Source organism: Pantherophis guttatus, chromosome 1 (assembly GCF_059756535.1).
Source record: "Pantherophis guttatus breed Tessera chromosome 1, ASM5975653v1, whole genome shotgun sequence".
Lineage (NCBI taxonomy): Eukaryota > Metazoa > Chordata > Lepidosauria > Squamata > Colubridae > Pantherophis > Pantherophis guttatus.
Window position 1 is genome coordinate 116,732,293 of NC_142063.1, and position 20,735 is coordinate 116,753,027.

At 40.7% G+C, this 20,735-nt stretch overlaps 2 protein-coding genes across 4 annotated transcripts in view; one reads left to right on the forward strand and one right to left on the reverse strand.

The window, feature by feature from the left end:
* Positions 1 to 14,102, reverse strand: ACY3 (aminoacylase 3). Of its 2 annotated transcripts, XM_060687838.2 has the most exons (8): positions 13,807 to 13,883; positions 13,452 to 13,550; positions 5,605 to 5,853; positions 5,032 to 5,227; positions 4,821 to 4,914; positions 3,333 to 3,440; positions 2,732 to 2,841; positions 1 to 687 (listed from the first exon to the last, which is right to left on the reverse strand). In XM_060687838.2, exons 3-8 carry the CDS (start codon positions 5,835 to 5,837, stop codon positions 493 to 495), a joined length of 936 nt encoding a protein of 311 aa, XP_060543821.2. In that variant the 5' UTR covers positions 5,838 to 5,853; positions 13,452 to 13,550; positions 13,807 to 13,883; the 3' UTR covers positions 1 to 492. The 2 variants fall into 2 exon arrangements, with proteins under 2 accessions (XP_060543821.2, XP_087739747.1); XM_087883621.1 differs by having other exon boundaries at positions 13,452 to 14,102.
* Positions 12,815 to 20,735, forward strand: part of TBX10 (T-box transcription factor 10) — a 21,134-nt gene continuing 13,213 nt past the window's right edge. Inside the window, exons 1-2 of one of the 2 annotated variants that reach the window (XM_087883615.1) lie at positions 12,815 to 12,889; positions 17,815 to 18,076. In XM_087883615.1, the coding sequence (XP_087739741.1) occupies positions 18,012 to 18,076 (65 nt within the window). In that variant the 5' untranslated portion in view covers positions 12,815 to 12,889; positions 17,815 to 18,011. Of the gene's footprint in view, positions 12,890 to 14,454; positions 14,613 to 17,814; positions 18,077 to 20,735 lie in introns of those variants that run through there. The other variant, XM_034433861.3, reaches the window with a different exon arrangement.

The following is a 20,735-nucleotide window of genomic DNA, read 5'->3' on the forward strand; positions in this document are numbered from 1 at the left end:
TTCTTTCAAGCTTAGTTCTTTATTGGTTCCACACCTATAGACAGAATATTGCCAGACTAAGCATGCTACTATTTGCATCTGCCATATATTCTGAGAACTATTAGGGAGGGGCTGTCTTTGTCCTCTTTCTCTCACACAAAATATCCAGACTGAGTTGTCTCTTATTCCTCCAAACTGCATTCCTCCCTCTTGGGAATCCTCACTACATTCCATCACAAGGGCACATCTTTGTTTTGGAGAAATGCACACTATATTGCTCCGGCATGGGAGATAATTGCATGAGGCAATAAACTAACAAATAATTATCATCAATTACTAACGAGTAATTGTTTGTTACATGGACTAAGCCATGCATAACTTCTTTCATTATTTGTCATCAGTTTGGTGCTGATTCTTAGTGACCACATAAATTTTCTCCAGTATCACTGATTCTTAGAACATGTACAACACAGAAACTTCAATTGCCTTTGATTATTAACCAACTCATCATACTTAAAATGCCTTCTGCAGTGCCGGTTTGGTGAATGTTTCCTTTTTTGTCTTCCAAAAGGCTGTTTTCTTCTCATAGTAGGCTGCTTCATTGATGAAGACTGGGAAGAAGGTATCGTCACCATCATGTAGAATATCCTCTCCATCGAAAGTCTGGAAAACTGGGTCCCCAGGTTTCAGGGGCTGGAAATCTTTATCCTAAGGGAGATGATTTGATGCTATATACCAAGAACAAAATAGCCGGAAGGTTTTTCACAAAGCAAGCATCCCCCTCTCCTCCCCTGTGTAGTATCCTCTGATGAGCTGGAAACAATCCTTGCAGGAGATGAAACTGTTGTAATGAGCACTGTCACTGTTGGATGATTAATTGCAGACTTCCTTGGAGTCTGATATGTTATTATCCTACGCTCTCTATACTACTCAAGCAGACAACTCGGTGATCAGAGAACCCAAAGTCAAGGAAAGAACATTCTGACAAGTGAAATTTTCCTCTGTCTTGCAAGTGCTATGGCACATTTACCAAACCTCACTGTTTCACATGCTTATTAAACTCCAGTTCCCTAGCACAACGTTTCCACTCCCTCACAAGGCAGTTATTGGAGCTGAACAGCAATCCTCCTAATTTCTCCTGGCCCTGAAACCCTGAGATCCTGCAAAAGCAAAGGCGTGCTCTTTCACTTTCCAAGAGGAGATGCAGAAAAGAGTGTTTCCACAGCCCACTCCTCGGTATTCTAATGTTACAAACATCCCCACATCCCCATTCAACATATGAAGAAAACACAGGCATTTGCTGGTGGATCCCTGTTGCTATGGTTCTTGATTTTATACATTGCTGTGGATGTTTTGATTTTGATTCTGCTCGGTAGTGGATTTTATTGCTAATTGAAAGGGGGGGGATCACATTCATTTTATTGCATTAAAAACCTTCTAAAGTTGTAAGGAATAGCAGTATGTATCAAGAAAAGAGAATGTCATGCCCCCGTCGGAGTCTGAATCTGTGGGGGAAGATGGAACAAGAACTGACAGCGATTGAGAGGGCAGCTCCCTTGGCCGTAGAGGAAACTGGGGAAAAACAGAGTCAGTCCAGGCAAGGCTTTTCAGTATTAGTAAGGCCTGCAGGCAGGGAGGAACAGAGGCAGGGTGAACATGAGAGATAGAGCTCAGACGAGGAGCAAGGACCACCCCCTCCTGATCCAAGGGCTCGGAGAGTGCAGACAAGGCGTGATCAGCGCAGACTGAGCAGGCTACTTGGGAGGAGAGTGCCCTGCCCATCTTCATCAGGCACACCTGAGGAATGAGACTTAATGAGATGCTGTGGGGAGGGGCATTTGTCAGAAACAAATGCTGAGTTTCTCAGGTGTTGCATGCCGATGTTTGAACTTGCCAAGAGGCCTTGCATTCCTTTTGGCGTTCTGGACTAATTACCTGGATCTTATGCTCCCTGAACTCCTTGATTTGCCCTTAATTTGCCAAATACATTTGGATTTATTGCTGTGCAGCCTTGGTGCAGACAGCACTGGGCTGGACTAATTGCAGTCAGAGGCTGCTTGAGGTTTGTGTGGGGGTTTGTTATCACTCTGCTCTGGGACTTTCCAGAAACATGGGAGCATTTGGGGAGATTTAGAGCAATAAAGGGACAGTTTGAACTGCCAGCTGTTTGTGTTATCTCTGTGCCGTGCCCTGAGTCATCACAGAAAAAGAATCTGGAACTTATTCTACCAGTGGTTGGAAACAAGGGGTGAAGATTAGAAATGTAATCTGTACTGCTAAGCAAATAAAATAACCCAGACAACACAATGTTTATTAAGCACTAACAAAATGTAAACAATAGAAAATTAATAAAACTTAAAAAAAAAGAAAAGAGAAAAGAGAAAGAATCTAGGAGGAGGGATGGACAAAAAAAATCCCTTCCCAAATGGAGCAGCTACAATATGAAGTGTTGCAAGAGGGGAAAAGTCAAATTGCTCTAATTTCAAATAAAATGCAGAGGTGCCCAGGAAAAAAAATAGACAGCTGTGAAAGCTACCTGATAGGATGTGATTGCACGGGTCCAAAGGTGATCATATAGGTGCAAAATGCTCATATACAGACGTCCAAAGTTTTAGGCACTCAATGTTCTATTATGGTGCAAAGAGCAGCCAGAAAGCTGCAAATAGTGCGTGCACGCACACATGCACTAATTCTCACACATACCCACACAAACATAGGCCCTCTCTTCTTTCCTTCTTCTCCTTATACTCACCTGCAGATTTGGATGTATTACAGCAGAAATCTCCCCATTGGGATAACGGGGGAAGTCCTTCTGTTCAACTGGTATGTATGCCTCAATTTCAAAGGCTGGGAACAAGGTGCCTAACAAAAAAGAAGCAGACCGACAACCAGATCACACAAAGTTTATTCTCAGTCTTCACAATCAGGACTCTGTGAGGCAGGAAGATGGACAAATTCCTTCCCCACCACCCTGGGCAATTGATGATCACTATTCAGATGTTTGTCAGCTTCTGCATCTGAAGGTACTGAATTTTATTTTAAAACTCATACCAGGCAAGAGCCTGATCAGCATAAATCTCATGACAGAACACTAGAGTGTGACACATGAGCGAAACAGGACTATATTTCCAGACATATTACTGAAAAATGCATGATGGTTGGTTGATAGCACACCGTTGGGGTTTTTTTCCCCCACTCTTATTTTGACAAAGGGAAAGCTTGTTGCCATGGCTTTCATTGTTTTATCATTAAAACTGTGACATTCTGATAATCTCCAAAATTGGTCTCATTAAGGTTAATATTCTCACTCACGTTTATGGAGCTTCTCAGTCCCAAGAATCAAAATAGGTCACCTTTGTTAAAAAGCTCAATGAAGTCCAAAACACAGGCCACAATCGTTCTCATCTTAGCAAGCTGGTCAGCTCGTGCCACTCCCTGGGGTTGTGGGCCCAACTCTAATGCTGTAGGGGATTATAGGAAGAAAATGGGGGGGGGATTATGGAATTAGGTGGAATGCCTTTGTTTACCTTTCATGCACCTTTCCTTCTTGATAGATCACATGTGGCAAAGCAAGAACTGCAATATTTCCCACTTTTTGCTTGGAGAATACCTATGAGATATTGGAAAACATTACAAACTACTAATGTAGGATCCAAAGATGATTTTTCCAAAGGGCAACTGGACTATTTTAAGAAAGTCCAGCTACCTTTTGAAAAAGCACCTTTGGGACAACTGTGACCTGGATGATTAAGAATCTCCATAGACATTTACTAATGTGGAAATGACCAATAGGGACATGGTGGCTCAGTAGCTAAGACGCTGAGCTTGTCGATCGAAAGGTCGGCAGTTCAGCGGTTCAAAACCCTAGTGCCGCATAACAGGGTGAGCTCCCGTTACTTGTTCCAGCTTCTGCCAACCTAGAAGTTCAAAAGCACATAAAAAATGTAAGTAGAAAAATAGGGACCACCTTTGGTGGGATGGTAATAGCGTTCCATGCGCCTTTGGCATTTAGTCATGCCGGCCACATGACCACGGAGACGTCTTCAGACAGGGCTGGCTCTTCAGCTTTGAAATGGAGATGAGCACCGCCCCCTAGAGTCAGGAATGACTAGCACATATGTGCGAGGGGAACCTTTACCTTTACCTTAATTCATAATATAATTATACTGTTTGGATAAATAATTGCTGGAAACAGCCTATATTATTAACAGCTGACTTAATATGCATTCAAGAGAAAGTCAAAAAGTTATGCTAAAAGAAAACAAGATTTGAATAAAGTAAGAGTTTGGAAACAGGTGGGAAAGATGTGAATTACATCTTCATTAGTTTAGAATAATAGAATAGAATAGAATAGAATAGAATAGAATAGAATAGAATAGAATAGAATAGAATAGAATAGAATAGAATAGAATAGAATAGAATAGAATAGAATAGAATAGAATTCTTTACTGGCCAAGTGTGATTGGACACACAAGGTTTTTAATTGTGTAAAACTAAATAATGTGAGAAAACATCATTCCAATCTTATCTTGCTTAATTTGAGCTCTCTCAATCTCTTCCAACAAAAAGCAACCAACTGGATATTTTTAATAGAATATTTTTAAATCTCCCACCATAGAAAGCAGCTCTTCGATACTGTCACTGTATTATACAAAGATGTCAACAAAGAAATGGGATTAAGAAGCCAATATCAAAAAAGACCAATGTACGTAAGAGGTGGTTTGAAACAACTGCTGTTGCAACTGAAATTCATGAGCTATATGCATCTTTTCCAGACATTCTGTATACTTCTTTCCAGGAAACTTCTAGGAAGGGTCACCAGGCTGAGAACTATTCCTCACCTAGCCCGTGTTTAGCCACTGACATCATGAAAGTAGTCTCCTCTCCAGGTTGTTGACAGAGTAAGATGGGACAGTGTTTCACTGTACAGTGTTTCTGCAAAGGCAGGAGAAAAGAAGATAGGGTTGGTTTGTTTTTAGAAATCTCAGCTTTCTTTTCTTGAGAAGAGGAGAAAAATTAGATTCTTAGGAAATTTCAGGAACATGACTTCACCTGGATGTAGTTACACACGTGTATGGACAACAGGCTAAATTCAGACTTCAGTAAGAGGCAGGAACCCATGTTGGCTGTGGTGTTGTGTAGATCTAACATAAAATCATAGCCTTGAGATGAACCTTTGGGTCCAAAAATCTGGTTGATCTCCTGAGCACGTTGAATCTCATGAAGGTCTGAATCTGAAGTCTTGGTACTGAGAAAGAGATGTTCAAAACAATGATAGTCTGGTAGGTCTGATAGGGAGCAGATGCTTCTTCTAATCTGGTACTATGCAGATATATTGGGCTCCAACTTCTACTGTTCTAGCCAGCATGATTAAAGCCACTTTGGCTGGAATTGGTTGGAGATGGAGATATGCTAGCAGTTTTGGAGGGCCTCAGACTGAGGAAGGTGAGTTTAAAGTTTTATGGCAACAAGCCTTAAGTGAGGGTTTAGACATCTAAGCATCTTCAGATTTGACACAAAGAAATGTGAGCGTCAGTATGTTGCCTTTCCCAATAGCTCCTGTAAAGGGTAGTCTTTGTGTCCCCTACAAAACTTCTAGAGATTGGAGCAAAGCATAATACTTACTTTAGAAAAGCTGCAGCAAACGTACGATTAAGATCCCTCCCAATGTAGCGCACACACTGCTCGACTGCACGGGGGTTGCCCACAAAAGGTGTGACCTGAAAGGTGCTGCGTTGCAACTCAAATGGATCCTGTAGCCAGTGCTTGACTAGGTAAACACCTGACATTTCATTCCCATGAGTGCCCCCGCATATTGCTATGCGTCTCAAGGGAGGAAGGTATTGTGGATGTGACATGACTGGGTTTTAGACTCTGTTGTGAAAAAGACCACATGGGATTATCAACAACCCTCTTTAGCAATACTGAAGAATTCTCATCTGCAACCCATTGAGCCAAGCCCCTAATCTTACCCTTAAATCTTCCCCAGTACCCAGTTCTGCAATGTTTTAATACAAGAATGGAGACTCAATTTATAACAGGTATAAATAATGTTAGTAACATCACTTTCTCTTAAAATTCGACAAATGATCTCTCTTTCCCAGGTCTCAAATCTATAAACAAATCTTTAAAGCCTTGTGGTTCTGTCCTGGTCAGCAAAAGTCAATTAAGAATTACCAGATATAACAATATATCTATTTTAACCTTGATCAAATAAACCAACTTTATATTTCTTCCTTTTACTTTTAACAATCCTATTCTTTTTATATTTCTCCTCTCTGTTTTTAATATAAAAATATGTTGAATCTTAATCCATTCAAAGTCCTGGAATATGATTTCTTCGCATTTTTTCTTCACTTTTTCTTACAAAATTTTTCACAACTTTAACAGCTCTCTTTTGAAGATCCAGTAAAACAAACTTATCCAGGTCACTCTTTTGGTTTGGTAAAACATCAGCTGGTTTGTATATCCAATGTAGCTTCTTCTTCCTCCTCCTCCTCCTCCTCCTCTTCCTCTTCCTCTTCTTCTTCTTCTTCTTCTTCTTCTTCCTCTTCCTCTTCCTCCTCCTCTTCCTCTTCCTCCTCCTCCCCCTTATTTTTAGATTGACTTTAATCCTTGCATTTTTCCTGGCAACATTCAGAAATGGTTCCCAGAATTAAGAGAGAGAGGGTCTCTCCCAACTGGTTTTAGCTACTAAACCAAACTGGATCTCTGTTGACTTTTACACCCTATTTATAATTGCTATTATACTTTACTACTCAGCTGAAGTGTAATCACTATCATTGAGATGGGTATCCTTAACACTAGCAGTTACACTTCCAAGCTTGCTGGGCTAAATCTAAGAACAAAAAAAGTACAGGGTATGCAAGCAGAATAAAAAACAACAACAGCAAACAAACAGAATAATAATCATTTCCAAATTCAAGGTCAAGCTTTAGAACAAAGAGGATCCATTGGCTGAATGACAGACTCAACAAGAAAATTCACTACTTTATATTTGATGTAGATTACAGCTTTCAGATTAAAGAATTCCCAATGACAATTGTTTAAATTTAGGATATTTGAATCCTCAGTTAAGAGCTGTGTAATGAAAGGCATAGAAATAGTGTTCCTGCTTTGTTTTTTTAAATAGCAGCTGCTTCTTTTTAATTTTGAGTCAAGCCTAAACCCTAATGACTTTATGGACAACATCACACAACTTTCTTGGCAAATGCTACATGAGGAATTTGTAATAGTCTTCATCCAGGATGTTTGTCCAATTTTTTGGTCAGGTGTACAGCTCTGATATTTCCTTCCTTCCAAGTAGCAACCATGTGAACCCTGCTTAGCCTTTTCTAAATTTGCCTAGGTCAGACAGTATTGCCACTTAGTAGAGTAGATGGGAAGTTAAAATATTTCAAATAAACATTGTTTACTCCATAGAGTACCTTTAGTCTCCATATATCATTAGTCCTCAGAGGCATTCTTAGAAAATCGAAACAATAGTAGGCTTTATTGTTTCAAAGTTTGTCTAACTGTCCAGAAAAGAGACTACTGTATGAAGAACATCCTGGAATGACAGAGTGGTCTGGAAGAAACAACTTTAGCAATTTGCCTTCTGGAAACTGGGTTTATTGTGCTCAAGCAGTGAAATGCAGTCACCATTTTGTGAGAGTGCTGCTAACATGCCTTTTAAATTTCATGTATGCCCATGGGCTCAAAAGAAGTTGGGGCCTCTGCAATAATACTGCTATCCCATGATACAAAGGGATAGAATGAGCAATTTTGCCCTCCACGCCTAGAGCAGTTTGCTGACTGAAAAATTGGTTCACGTATCTTCAAGCTGCTATGGTTGGGAAACACTATCCTAAGCGGTGTGACATGAAACTAGAGGAATGTTCCTTCTTTTCGCTGATGCTTTTGGAACTGTGGCGCATAAAGCCCTTTTATGCCTTTTTGGGAATGGGACATGTCTTTGCTGTTCTTGGCTGCTTCCAAAATGCCTTAGTTGAGGCCTGTTTTCAAACCAGTGACTTCCCCGAACTCTTCTTCTTTCTGGCAAGAGATTTCCCCCCTCCCTCTTTCTCATAGCACCAGCTCTTCACCCTCATCCTCGATTTGTCTCTCCCTCTCCTCTTCTTGGCTGCCCATTTATCTCCCTCTGTCACCACCCATGGCAGCTCTAATATAACTGCTAGGCAGGTATTGAGCAATGAAATGAGCAGGTGTGAGAAAGGACCAGGCGTAACTGTCACTAGCTTGGCAGGAGAAGATGGATGGTGAGAAAACGAGGGCCACATCCAGGAGCCTGAAGGCTAAACAGAAGGAGGGGAAGGAAGACCAGACAGCTGCCCCTGTACTAGCCCACTTTTCTTCTTCAGTGGGCTTGATCTGCTAAGGCTATTACACACATATATGTTATTAATCCAGCCTGATTTTTATATGTTCCTGGGGCTCATCCCAAATCTAACCCAGACTTTGAAGGCCCCTTGGCCAGGAAGGCCTCAGTGCGTCAGGTCCTGCTACTACAGTCCATATTGACCATTCACTTGCCATCTCCCTTGTGATCCACTCCATGCCCTTGCCCAGGCAACAATAGGGGGGGAGGAACAAGGTCTCCTGTTGGCACCTGGATGTGTCAATCATCCTCAGAGTTTGGCTGGTGATTGTTTCTCTCAAAATTGCCATTTTGCATCTGGCTTTAGAGTACCTTTGCATCCTTCTCCAGATGTGAAATATGAAAGCCAAGTACAGTTCATAGATCTAAATAAAATATGTGCAGGCTAGGAAAGTCCCACTCCAGGGAACTGAGTTTTGAATTAAAACTTATGTATTTGAGGAGGTAATGGAAGGCAAGAATCAAAATGTTTATGGACCCAGCAAAAGCATGATTCCAGAGAAATGGCAGTGTATGCATTATCCTTGAACTATTTAACATTGTCATATGAGATATCTGCCAATGTCATGGCTGGATTTTAAAATTATACTAAGCCATTATGTGGCTTAGCACTACCGTGATTACTCATCAAACTAGGATTAAATAAACCAATTTAACAAAATATAGAAACTCAATCATTGCAAAGCCACCTTCCTAGGTCAATTGTACATTGAAAGTTGTAGCCAAAAGTACCACCTTTGCACCACTTAAGATTAAGGCATTGTCCTCTGCTGAATTAAGTTTTTAATAAATATTTTTTTAATAAAAGATTTTTAAAAACTACAGAAACATAGAGGAAGAAATAGAAAAAAAGCAAATAACAAAAAAGGAAGAAAAAAGAGAGATCTAAATCTTCTTTGCAGCAGTTATAAATGTAGCAATTACCATCTCTACCCTCCCATATTGTATATCACAATTCCTTTCTTCCCATAAAAAAACTTTTTAATCAATAAATCCTGAAATCAGCATTCAAATTTACTCATTTTCAGAAAAAAAGTCTATAAAAGGTTTCTAGTCTTTTTTTTATAAAAGTAGCTGTAGTTCTCTCTTAAATTATCCTTTGAATTAATGAATCTTGCAAGTCTATGAACATGAATCAGAGAGCATTCATAGCAGATATAATATCTGTGTGGCAGGTTTATGCATCTTGCCCTGGGTTATCTCTCTCTGTGATTCTAATCATCTAAAAATCAAGGAAAAGCCATTTAATTACAAAGGGTTGATAATCTTTTCTGATGGATCTTTGGGAGTATTATGTGTCCACCATGTTGTTAAATACCTCAGGAAGCCAAAATTACTGTTACTCTGAATTCCCTATTGCACAGATTCTCCAGATAACATTCCTGGAAAAAAGAGTGGCCTTAGCCACCTGGCAGCTCAGACAATAGCAGGCAAAGAAAGTTTGGTTGGGGAGAAGACAGTTCCTACACCTGCAATCATTTCCTATGTAGAAAAGAAAATGTGCAAAGGTATTCCATCCTGTTATTAAATTGCCAGGGGTCAGAAAAAATGGCATTTGAGGAACCCTCCTCTTTGATACAACATGGAAAGGCACCCAGGAGCTGACCAGGAGCCCCCTGCTCACTTGACCCTAGAAACAGACTTAAGCTCTTCCATCATGGCTTCTGTTTCTCTTTCTATGAGAAATGCTAACAACAATTAGAGCTGTCATGGCCACCGTACCTCAGAGGAAGCTTTTTGCCCTCTGGCTTTAGCAATATTATTTCAGCCCAGGAGGTGGTCCCAGGACTACTGCCCCTGGTCACCTGCTCATCGGGCTCATTAATCGATGGGTGTTGGCTGCATGGACGTGAGCACCAGATGATTCTAGCATGTGCTGCTTTCATCCAACCAAGCCTTTATCTGATTCACTCTCCTCCCTGCTTTGCTGCTCATTGGAGGGAACAAAAATCTCTCTTGATACGCATCCACCACTAGCCCCCCAGCCCTGCAGTGATGGAAAATAAAATCGCTCACACCAATCTGGAGATCCAGCTCAGAGTATTGCAGAGCAAGAGATGGCAAGACTGAGAAGGGAATGAACTGAATGAGCCAGAGTCTTCCCACGGCCTTCCAGCTACGTACAATGTCAGGTAATTGGACTCAGCAATGTACTTCATCCATGTTTTGGATCTTGGCGGTTTTCTCTTTGAGCATCTTGAATTCTTCTAAGGCACTAGGTTCCTCTAGTGCTATGACAGATAGGGATGCAGTTATTGGACTATTGGACTATAGGGCTATTGAGAAAAGTTGACTACAACTCCCATCATCCCAAATTTTAAAGTTGGGAAAGGCTGCCTTAAAGATAGTTTACTCTTGTGTTTCATTGCTGTGCAGAGAAGCAGCATGTTTGACGCTTGAGTTGGGCCTTTCCTGTGATAATTCCACATGTGCCTGTTCAATAAAATCCTGGAGATAGTAAGGTAGCATTTCTTTTATCTAGGTCAATTGGGAATCCTAAAGAGTAGCAGTCTAGGTCATCTCAAGGAAATGTTCTGACTGTGCAAGAATCTGACTCAGTCCCCATGAGCATCTGGTGGTGGTGCTACACCTAGAAAACAATCAGGAGATTAAGCTAAAGGGGTTATGGTAGCAATGGGTGGAGCTCCTTGTTTATATCAGTGTGTGAGGGGCACACATGATTAAGCCACAAGAATGAATTCATCTAATTACACGCTTGTATGATTTTAAACACCACCCATGGAATGACATGTGGCGATTGCCTAAGAAGGAAGTGGTGGGGTTGTCCTGACCACTTCAGTTGGAATCCTGAAATAATGAGAATGATAGCATCCTTAGAGGGGAAGGTAGGTACACATTGGTTTCTAGCCAAGGCAGGTGAGATGGTTGGGTCTCTTGGCTAGGAAGTTTACCGTGCAGCTTCCAAACAGCCATACCCCTATTGGCAATTCTACCCAGTGACTCTTCCTGTGGCAGAATTGCAGGACTGCAGGCATTGGGTGTAGCTGCTGGATGGTGCTTGGAGCCTTTCTCCCCCCACCCCCAGCTTTTATTATTTACAGCTTAAGAGCAGTGATGGATGGATTCAATTTTAACAGCCATTTAGATTGGAGAGATGCTAAACAAAGTTGATAATTAAACTCCCTATATAATTGAGGAGCTTCGGTTTGTTCTGTTCTGTGTTGCAAGCCACTCCCATTCCTAATTTTGCTATTGGATTTTGGCAATGAAATCCAGGAGGTTGCAAAGCTGAGTTTGGGGACCATACATAGCCAATGAATCATGAGTTGATCATCCTTATTTTAAGGAAATTTGCTGGGATGGATGGCCCTGACGTTCTTAGACACAAGTAAAATGAAAGGAGGTTAGACAAGGAACTCACAGTTAGATGAATAGTAGAAGAATAGCAAATAGACTTGAGCTTTGGTTGAATAATATAGTCACAATTTTTCGGGGTTCTGCGAATTGATAGCTGGAAAGATAGCTGGTGAATTGATAGCTGGAGAGATTAAGTGCATCTCTCCAGAAATCTTTGGATGGCTGTATAGGATCAACACAACAGAACTCTTTATTATAAGGTTACATTAACAGAATTTTGTGAGTCTGAAAGTATATTTCTCTCCTGTTGCCTTTATAGCTCAAGAAACTGGGGCGGTTCTCTTCTGAGATACCTAACATTCCCAAATTCCTTCTATGGGCTAAACTGCCTCTTTGTCCTACTGTTTCCCTGGCTGTGGCTCTTCACCCTGCTTTCAGAGGTCATTTGCACATACCATTATAAAACATTCCTTGCATTTTTGAGAACTGCTTTAAAATATATATAATTCACATGTAATTTTTCTGAGGGCTCTAGAAAGGGATGAAGAGAACAAGGCAAAGTGTACAAAAAGAAAAGAATTGCATAAAAAGAACAGGACATTAATCTCCTCAGCTTCCAGATTGAGCTATACCAAGCTAACATTCCATACCCAGGTATTAACCATATACATGGCTGAAGATAGATTGCTAATCAAACAGTCCTGAGGTAAAGTCTACTTTGATTCAGGCTTGACTCGTCGACGTGTATGGTTTTTTAAAATTCCAATACATCTTCAGCCCTCATATTTCTTGGTTGTCTCCCATCCAAACAATAAATATGTTCAACCTTGTTTAGCTTTTCAGGATCAAATCAAATTGGTTAGGCTGCCACCTAGATGGCTGTTTCAAACAGGTTTAGGAAATGAATGTTTGAAACTGCAGTTCTAATTAAATCTGGACAGAAAGCAATCATTTTGAATATTTCATGTAAAAAGTTTGGAGTCAAAAAGTAGATATTTTTAAGGCATATTAAAGGACAAATTAAGTAGTACGCATAAACAAACATTTCAGGGGAAATGTAATGTATTATGTATATAAAAAGGACAAAGGGAAATGGAGTAATGAAACCACAAGATGGAGTAGTTACAGCATGCAAAGTTTAATGTAAAGTTTCCCAGACTCTACTGGAAAAAGCAAGACGAAAAGGAGCTGAATTAAAGCATTAATATAAGTAAGGTACAGTAACAATTGATTAAAAAAACTGGTGATAATAATTGGTTTGTTGTTGGACAGAACAATTTTAACTACTAGTTTTCTAACTGGGATTGTATGGGGCTACAATTTTTCGCATCAGCTTTAGGGAGTGGGCCCTAATGATCCAGATCCACTCATAGAAAACTCTTGGGTGGTTCCCATCAGCAATACAAATCTAAAGAAACGATAAAACCATGTTCTAGGTCCAAAACTGTTCCTTTTCTCTGACAGATTTCTCATTGGTCCTCTCAGGCATGCCATCTTGGAGTTCAGAAAACTAATCCCACTAATACTTCCAATGTAGGAAGTGCTGAATGGGCTTCAGCTAAAAAGATCCACCAGGCTGAAAAGGCTTGCAAAGGTGTCCCAGCTCTTATGATAAAAACCATGAAGCACCAGGGGTTGACTTTAAGTAGCAGTTTTTCTTGTTTGTTGCTCTCCGGTCCCACTTTATTGCACCTTAACCTAAACTTCCTCTAATTAAATACAATTCTAGACTTTCCAGACATTTAGCAGAAAGAAAGAGAGAAAGAATTATAATTACCTGGTCCACAGCTGGGATTCAAGCAACAAACTCCTGTAGGCTCTAGTGAAAACTTTGAAACTGTAGTTGAAAATCCAAAGTACAGACTTCAGGAATGTCCTGGTTGGAAAGTAATCCAAATGAAGTTAAAGGGGGGAGGGAGAATTAAAAATAAAGTCGTAGAACCTGAATCTCAACAAGAAGTGAACAAGATTACAATAATCTTTCTCATTTTCTCTCTCTCTGTATATAAATATATTCATAACACAGGGGGAAAACCTTTCACAATTGGAAAGAAAACTGAATTACTGCCAAATTCTTCATGACCCAAATATCCAACCTCAGAAAGCTAGCTTAGGAAAACAGTCATGAATACCCTTATAACACAAAAGGGAAGACATTTTCACAGCAGGAAAATCATTCTTCTACAACAGGAAAGCCTAAAGAAGTTTTCCCTAAGGAACTTTGAAAAAAAGCAAAACAGTGAAACTATTCAAAGTAATAATAAATAAAGGAGAAAGGAGGAGCCCCAGTACAGAGCTGCAATCTCTTTTAATCTCCCAGTACTTTAGTTTTTCTTGCCAATGCAACCTTTCATTTCTTCTTTTTCAGTTAAAATTTAGTGATTTGGGTGGATAAATGGATGACTAAAAAGTTAAGGCCAGAAACAAACAAACAAAAAATCAGCTTCCCTTGTGAAAGAATGGAATGGCAATAATGTATTCCCATGATCTACTGTTAACAGTGTAACAAATTATTAAACTTTTCTCATACTATCTCTGTCACAAAATTTGCAAGATATTTTGCTAGCATAGCTGTTTTTTTCCTGACTCAAGGGGCCTTTTTCCCATTGCCAAGTTAAAAGTCTTTCAGTCCATCCTTGACACAGCCGAAAATTACCAGCAGAAAATTTGCTTTTCCCACTGCTAATCGATTTCCTGCATCTTGTTTTCAAGTCACTACAACCACCTGATTTCCTTGCCAGGAAACACAGGATAAAACTGATTTTACACACTGTGAGGCTGGCCTTACACAACGTCAAGATAATGGGGGAAAGCATACTGCAATGAATTAAGCCTCTCTCACTCATGGACTAGAACCCAAATGAAAGCAATGTCATGGGGGCACAGCCCAAAAAAGTGACCGTGTTTGCGCGCTCACATTTGCGAACTGATAGGGAAGGTAAGTGAATCCCACCTCTGGACTGAACAAATAGTTTGTGGACTGTTGGATAAAACTTGAATCTTTTAAAACAAAATAAGATATTTTATAAGAAAGAAATGAGCAGAATTCTGAAGGAGATGGAGTTACTTTTTCAAAATACAAAAGACATCATGGAGAAAGGATTTAAGGAGATTATGGACAAAATGGAAAACGCCATATGAGGGATGATGAGTAAAGATGAAGCCTCCCAGGAAAGGGAGGAATCAACAGAAGAAACAAAGGAAGAAGAAGACAAAGAGGAAACAACAATAAAAATAACAGTGATTGATGAATTAAACTAGGGGGGAAATATATTAAGAGAGTTGGAAGGTATGTTTGAAAGGGAGACAAGGGTCTGGTAGAAACCTTAGAAACTGGGCAGTGGAAGAGGGTAGAGGCGGGAGAAGTGCTTAGATTGAATATCAAGAGCCTTGATAGTACAGTGGTCTATGCACCCTGTTATTAACACAGCTGCCTGCAATTTACTGCTGGTTCGAATCTCACCAGGCTCAAGGTTGACTCAGCCTTCCATCCTTTCTAAGGTAGGTTAAATGAGGACCCAGTTTGTGGGGGGAATAAGCTGACTTTGTATAAATATACAAAAGTATGAAGGCTATTGCTTAACGCATTGTAAGCCACCCTGAGTCTCCGGAGAAGGGTGGCATATAAATCAAATAAAAATAAAAAAAAATAGCCAGGAAACAGAAGTATATAGAGATAAAGATTTAAGAGAAGAATTGGGGAGGCAAATCAATAGAAAAAGCATAACAATCAAAGTATTTTTTTTATTGCAAAAGTTTTACAATTACATTTTCACCCCTTTTCTCCCCCACCCCCCCCAAACTTCCCAACCTCCCTAACCCTCCCTAACCCTCCCCTCCCCCCAGACTTCCCTATAATATACTCATACTCATAAAGAACCCTAATATCACTTATATATAAGCTTAAACCCCTCCAATCAAAGTATTGAAGTGGGCAAGAGACAATGGATAGATGATTATTTGTTTTTTTATTGTTCTGATTTGCTTTTGCTTTTCTCTCTCTTTCTTTTAAAGCATAGCAATTAAAATATCGAAGCAGGCAAGAGACAATGGATGGATGATCCTTTTTTTTTTTTTTTTGCTGTTGTTATGATTTGCTTTTCCCTTTCTCCCTCTCTCTTTTCTCTTTTCTTTTTAGGCAGGTGACATGACTAGAAGTTAGGATAGACAAAAAAAGTTTTTAAAAAAAAAAATAAAGTGTGACATGATTAAAAGCTAGATTAAGTGATAGCAATAAGAGAAGCGGGGATATTCGTGTATACACTTGATAATAATAAAAGAAATAACAAGATATAATACAGAATAATTGAATAATGATGGACTATAGCTTAATATAAATGTGTATTATTATTGCAAATACATATAGTTGACAATGTAATAATTATGATCAATTTTATTAGTTTTATTTCACCCATTGATATATTTAAAAAAACTTGAAAAAAAAGAAGATGCTGGTACTGTCTTCTGTTTTGCACGGAAAATGTTATGAAAAGCATACAGGACATAGCTCAGCTTTCAAACTTATTTTCAAATTCATAACTTATGTCTGATATTTTAAAAAAAAGCTTATTTCTGAGAAGACACAATTACTTATAATTAGTGAATAAGCCTCATTTCCAATCATCTGCAAAAAGGGGCCAAAACTTCCATATTAAGCAGATATTTACGTTCTGGAATTTCCACCTTCAGAAATTAACAACAGTGTATGAGTTTAGCAGCTACCAATTTGAACATGTGATTGTCCTTCTAACGGAAATGGAATTCAGAAAAAAAGCAAACACATCTGCAACAAATACATTTATATTTATTTAAACATGTTTTCCCTGCTTTTCAATTAAAAAACCCACAGATGCATTGGAACAAAATGTCTATGGAGATTCTCAGTCATCCAGGTCATGGTCATGGAATCCTTCCATTCCCCACCATCCAGTCAGAGCTGAAGAAGATTCTTGGATGAGAAGCAAAACGTCTTCAAAGAAAAATCAGAAAGTCCAGTTGCCTCTTGAAAAAAGCACCTTTGGGACATTGGAACAGAAGTTTATTTTTATATAAAAAAAGCTCCAAGCTTTTTGATGACAAGTATTTTTTTCAGCACACAATGAGCTTGGGGGTGGGAGGTGGCTCATTGCTGAGATATATGTTTAAGGCCCTGTGTCAGCACGGCTGAAGACTGAGTGTCATTGAGAGGCAATTGCAAATTTTCCAAACTCACAAACCACAGTCTAAGATGAAGTCAAATAGTTTACATCCCACCCATGTAATTATTTCTGGTGTAACCACCTCTTATATATAATATAAAGTTTGGTTGAGTTATTCTTTAACTAAAAAGGTGACCTGATACTGTCCTTTAATTTCCTAATGCACTTTTATAAACATGGGAGGGGGGGATGAGTTAATAAATTTGGAAAAAATTAATTGCGCACATATAATTGGGGCATAGTATTAGTGAAGTCTATTTTGTCCATAGGGATACATTCCCACACCATCCTTCAAAGTTAATCCACAACTGTAAGAAAGCAGACTATACTTAGAGGGATGCAATTATTCTTTTGATTGTCCCCATTAATCTGGGTCTGTACATAAACGCATCAGGATTTCCCAAAAGTGCTTTTTCAAAAGGCAACTGGGCTTTGTTTTTCCTTGAAGACATTTTGCTTCTCATCCAAAGAGCTTCTTCAGTTTTTGGATGAGAAGTAAATTGCCTTCAAGGAAAAACAAAGTGCAGCTCCCTTTTGAAAAAAGGAAGTTTTGTAACCTCCATAACCTGGATGACTGAGAATCTCCATAGACATCAGAAATTCTTCCAAAGATGTACCCTGTTTCCCCCAAAATAAGACATCCCCTGATAATAAGCCCAATCGGGCTTTTGAGCACATGGCAATAAGGCCAAGCGCTTATTTCAGGGTTAAAAAAATATATATGACAGGGTCTTATTTTCAGGGAAACATGGTAGATGTTTCAATGAAAGCCAACATTTAGCCGGTGTAGACAATGACATGTTCAAAATCTGACATTGATCTTCTCCATGGGCAGGGATTTTTTTCCCCCCTGAATCTTGGTTCTCCCACTGAGGCTTATGGAAGTCTGGTCTCCATGGCATCTGGAGCTGACACTGTGGTTTTCTTTCTCTTCTCTCTCAGCATTCATTGCAGCAAGTTTGAGTGTATTGACCTCTGAGGGCTGCCCCTTCTCTCCTAGCCCTGTGGCTGCATCATGTCTGCTGGGCACAGCAGCAGACTTCGAGCAATATGGAACCAACGGAGCAGGGAAGCAAAGTGGCAGCTCCCTGTTAGCCAGGAAAAACCAATGTGTGTCTGGTGTCACTGTGCAACTGGAAATGAGGAGCCTATGGGAGGAGTTCAACAGCCTTGGCACCGAGATGATTGTCACCAAGGCAGGACGGTAAGTATGATGCTCTTCGGATCACAGGTGCAGACACCATCTGCAGCATCTCTGTCACAGAATCTCTAGTATGTGTAGACTTCAACTCCCCACAAACCAGTTGTAAGGAAAGCACACCATTCAGCAAAATTTCAGGAGGGAGGCTACAAAAACTGCACCTATACTACATTTATAAGAACAAAGTAAAAGATAATTAAGAAATTTAAGGAGATTATACCATGCACCTGACCTTCCCAAATGAGTGCAGCTGTTTTAATGCTTCAAAAAATATGGTTTACTGTGTAAGCTAATTCTCTTTCAACTGTTTTGCCAGAGCTTGCTGTGTGCCATGGGAGAAGTTGCCCAGCTTGGCAATTTGTGAGAAGCCACTTGGTAAGTGGCTTGGGCCTTTAAGGCAAGACTTGTAATGGCTTTTCCTGCATATTGGGCACATGATATTTGTCCTTGCCTGACCCAGAGTATGCTCTGGGTCAGGGAAGGACTCAGCTCAGGAATATTTTCCCCACTTTCTGTGATGGCCTTCAAAACACTGAAGGAGAAAGAAAGAAAGAAAGAAAGAAAGAAAGAAAGAAAGAAAGAAAGAAAGAAAGAAAGAAAGAAAGAAAGAAAGAAAGAAAGAAAGAAAGAAAGAAAGAAAGACCTTACCTTAGGAAATTTTCCATATTCCTGGGCTACTGGCCCAGTGCAGCATATTCAGTCGTATCAATTATCCACAATAACTCATCTTTTTGTGGCCAGCAGATCCTAGTCACCTAAGACCCTTGCAGCCTACTTGCATTTCCAGGCCATGATTTATTTTATTTTTTATTTTTATTTTTTTAATTTCTATACCGCCCTTCTCCCGAAGGACTTAGGGCAGTGTACAGCCAAAAATAAAACCATGACAATATAAAAATTAAAAGCAATTTAAAACAATTAAATAAATTGGCCAAAAAACTCTAATAAAACAACCCATTAAAATAGTAAAATGTTATTATTATTTAGGCCAGCCCTGCTTGTTGGGATAATAATGTTTTTAGGGCACGACGAAAGGTACGAAGGTCGTGAATCCTACGAATCTCCGGGGGCAGCTCATTCCAGAGGGTAGGGGCCCCCACAGAGAAAGCTCTCCCCCTGGGGGTGGTCAGCCAACATTGCCTAGCCGATGGCACCCGGCGGAGCCCTTCTCTGTGGGAGCTTACCAGTCGATGGGAGGCTATCGGTGGCAGAAGGCGGTCTCATAAATAGCCATGGAGCGCTTTAAAGGTGGCAACCAACACCTTGAATCGCACCCGGAAGACCATTGGGAGCCAGTGCAGCTCGCGCAGGAGCGGTGTTACATGGGAGCATCGAGTTGCTCCCGTAATTACCCACGCGGCCGCATTCTGGACCAGTTGGAGCCTCCGGGTGCTCTTCAAGGGGAGCCCCATGTAGAGAGTGTTACAATAGTCCAGACGGGAGGTGACGAGGGCATGAGTGACTGTGCGTAGGAAGTCCCAGTCCAGAAAGGGACGCAACTGGTAAATCAGGCGAACCTGATAAAAAGCCCCCTTGGCCACACCCGTCAGATGGTCTTCTAAAGACAGCTGCGAGTCCAGAAGGACACCCAAGTTGCAAGCCCTCTCTGAGGGGTCAAGATATCACCCCCAATAGTCAGTGATGGAGTCAACTGACTATGACGGAACACCGGAAACCACAGCCACTCAGTCTTGGAGGGGTTGAGTTTGAGCTTGTTCCTCCCCATCCAGATCCGTACGGCTTCCAGGCACTGGGTCATCACTTCAAGGGCATCATTGGGGTGGCCCGGGGTGTTGGTTACCACCTTTAAAGCGCTCCATGGCTTAGGACCTGGTTATCTACAGGACCGCATTCTGCCACCAATTGCCTCCCACCGACCAATACGCTTCCACAGAGAGAGCCTCCTCAGGGTGCCGTCAGCCAAACAGTGTAGGCTGGCAACCCCAGGGGGAGAGCCTTCTCTGTGGGGGCCCCGGCCCTATGGAATGAACTGCCCCCGGACATACAAAGGATCCCTGACCTCCGTGCCTTCCGGTGCGCTCTGAAGACCCTATTATTCCAGCAAGCTGGACTGACAGGATAAAGGTTTTTAAATTGGGTTTTGATAGGGGTTTTAAAATGATCTTAGTTGGATGTTTTAAATTTGGCCAAATGATTTAATTATTTCAATAAGCTTTTAATTTTTGTTGTACATTGTTTTTATCATGGCTGTTCACCGCCCTGAGTCCTTCGGGAGAAGGGCGGTATACAAATATAATAAACTAACTAACTAAATGTACAGCTGAGTATCATCAGCATACTGATGGAAATCCACCCCGAAGCCACGGATGATCTCGCCCAGTGGCTTCACATAAATGTTTAACAGGAGGGGCGAGAGGACCGACCCCTGTGGCCCCCACAAACTAGACGCCTTGGGGTCGACCTCTGCCCCCTTGCCAACACAGACTGTGTACGGCTGGAGAGGAAGGAGGCGAACCACCATAGAACGGTGCCCCCCACTCCTAACCCCTCCAGCTGGCGCAGCATGATACCATGGTTGATGGTATCAAAAGCCGCCGAGAGATCTAACAGGACCAGGACAGAGGAACAACCCCTGTCCTGAGCCCTCCAGAGATCATCAACCAATGCGACCAATGCCGTTTCCGTGCTATACCCAGGCCTG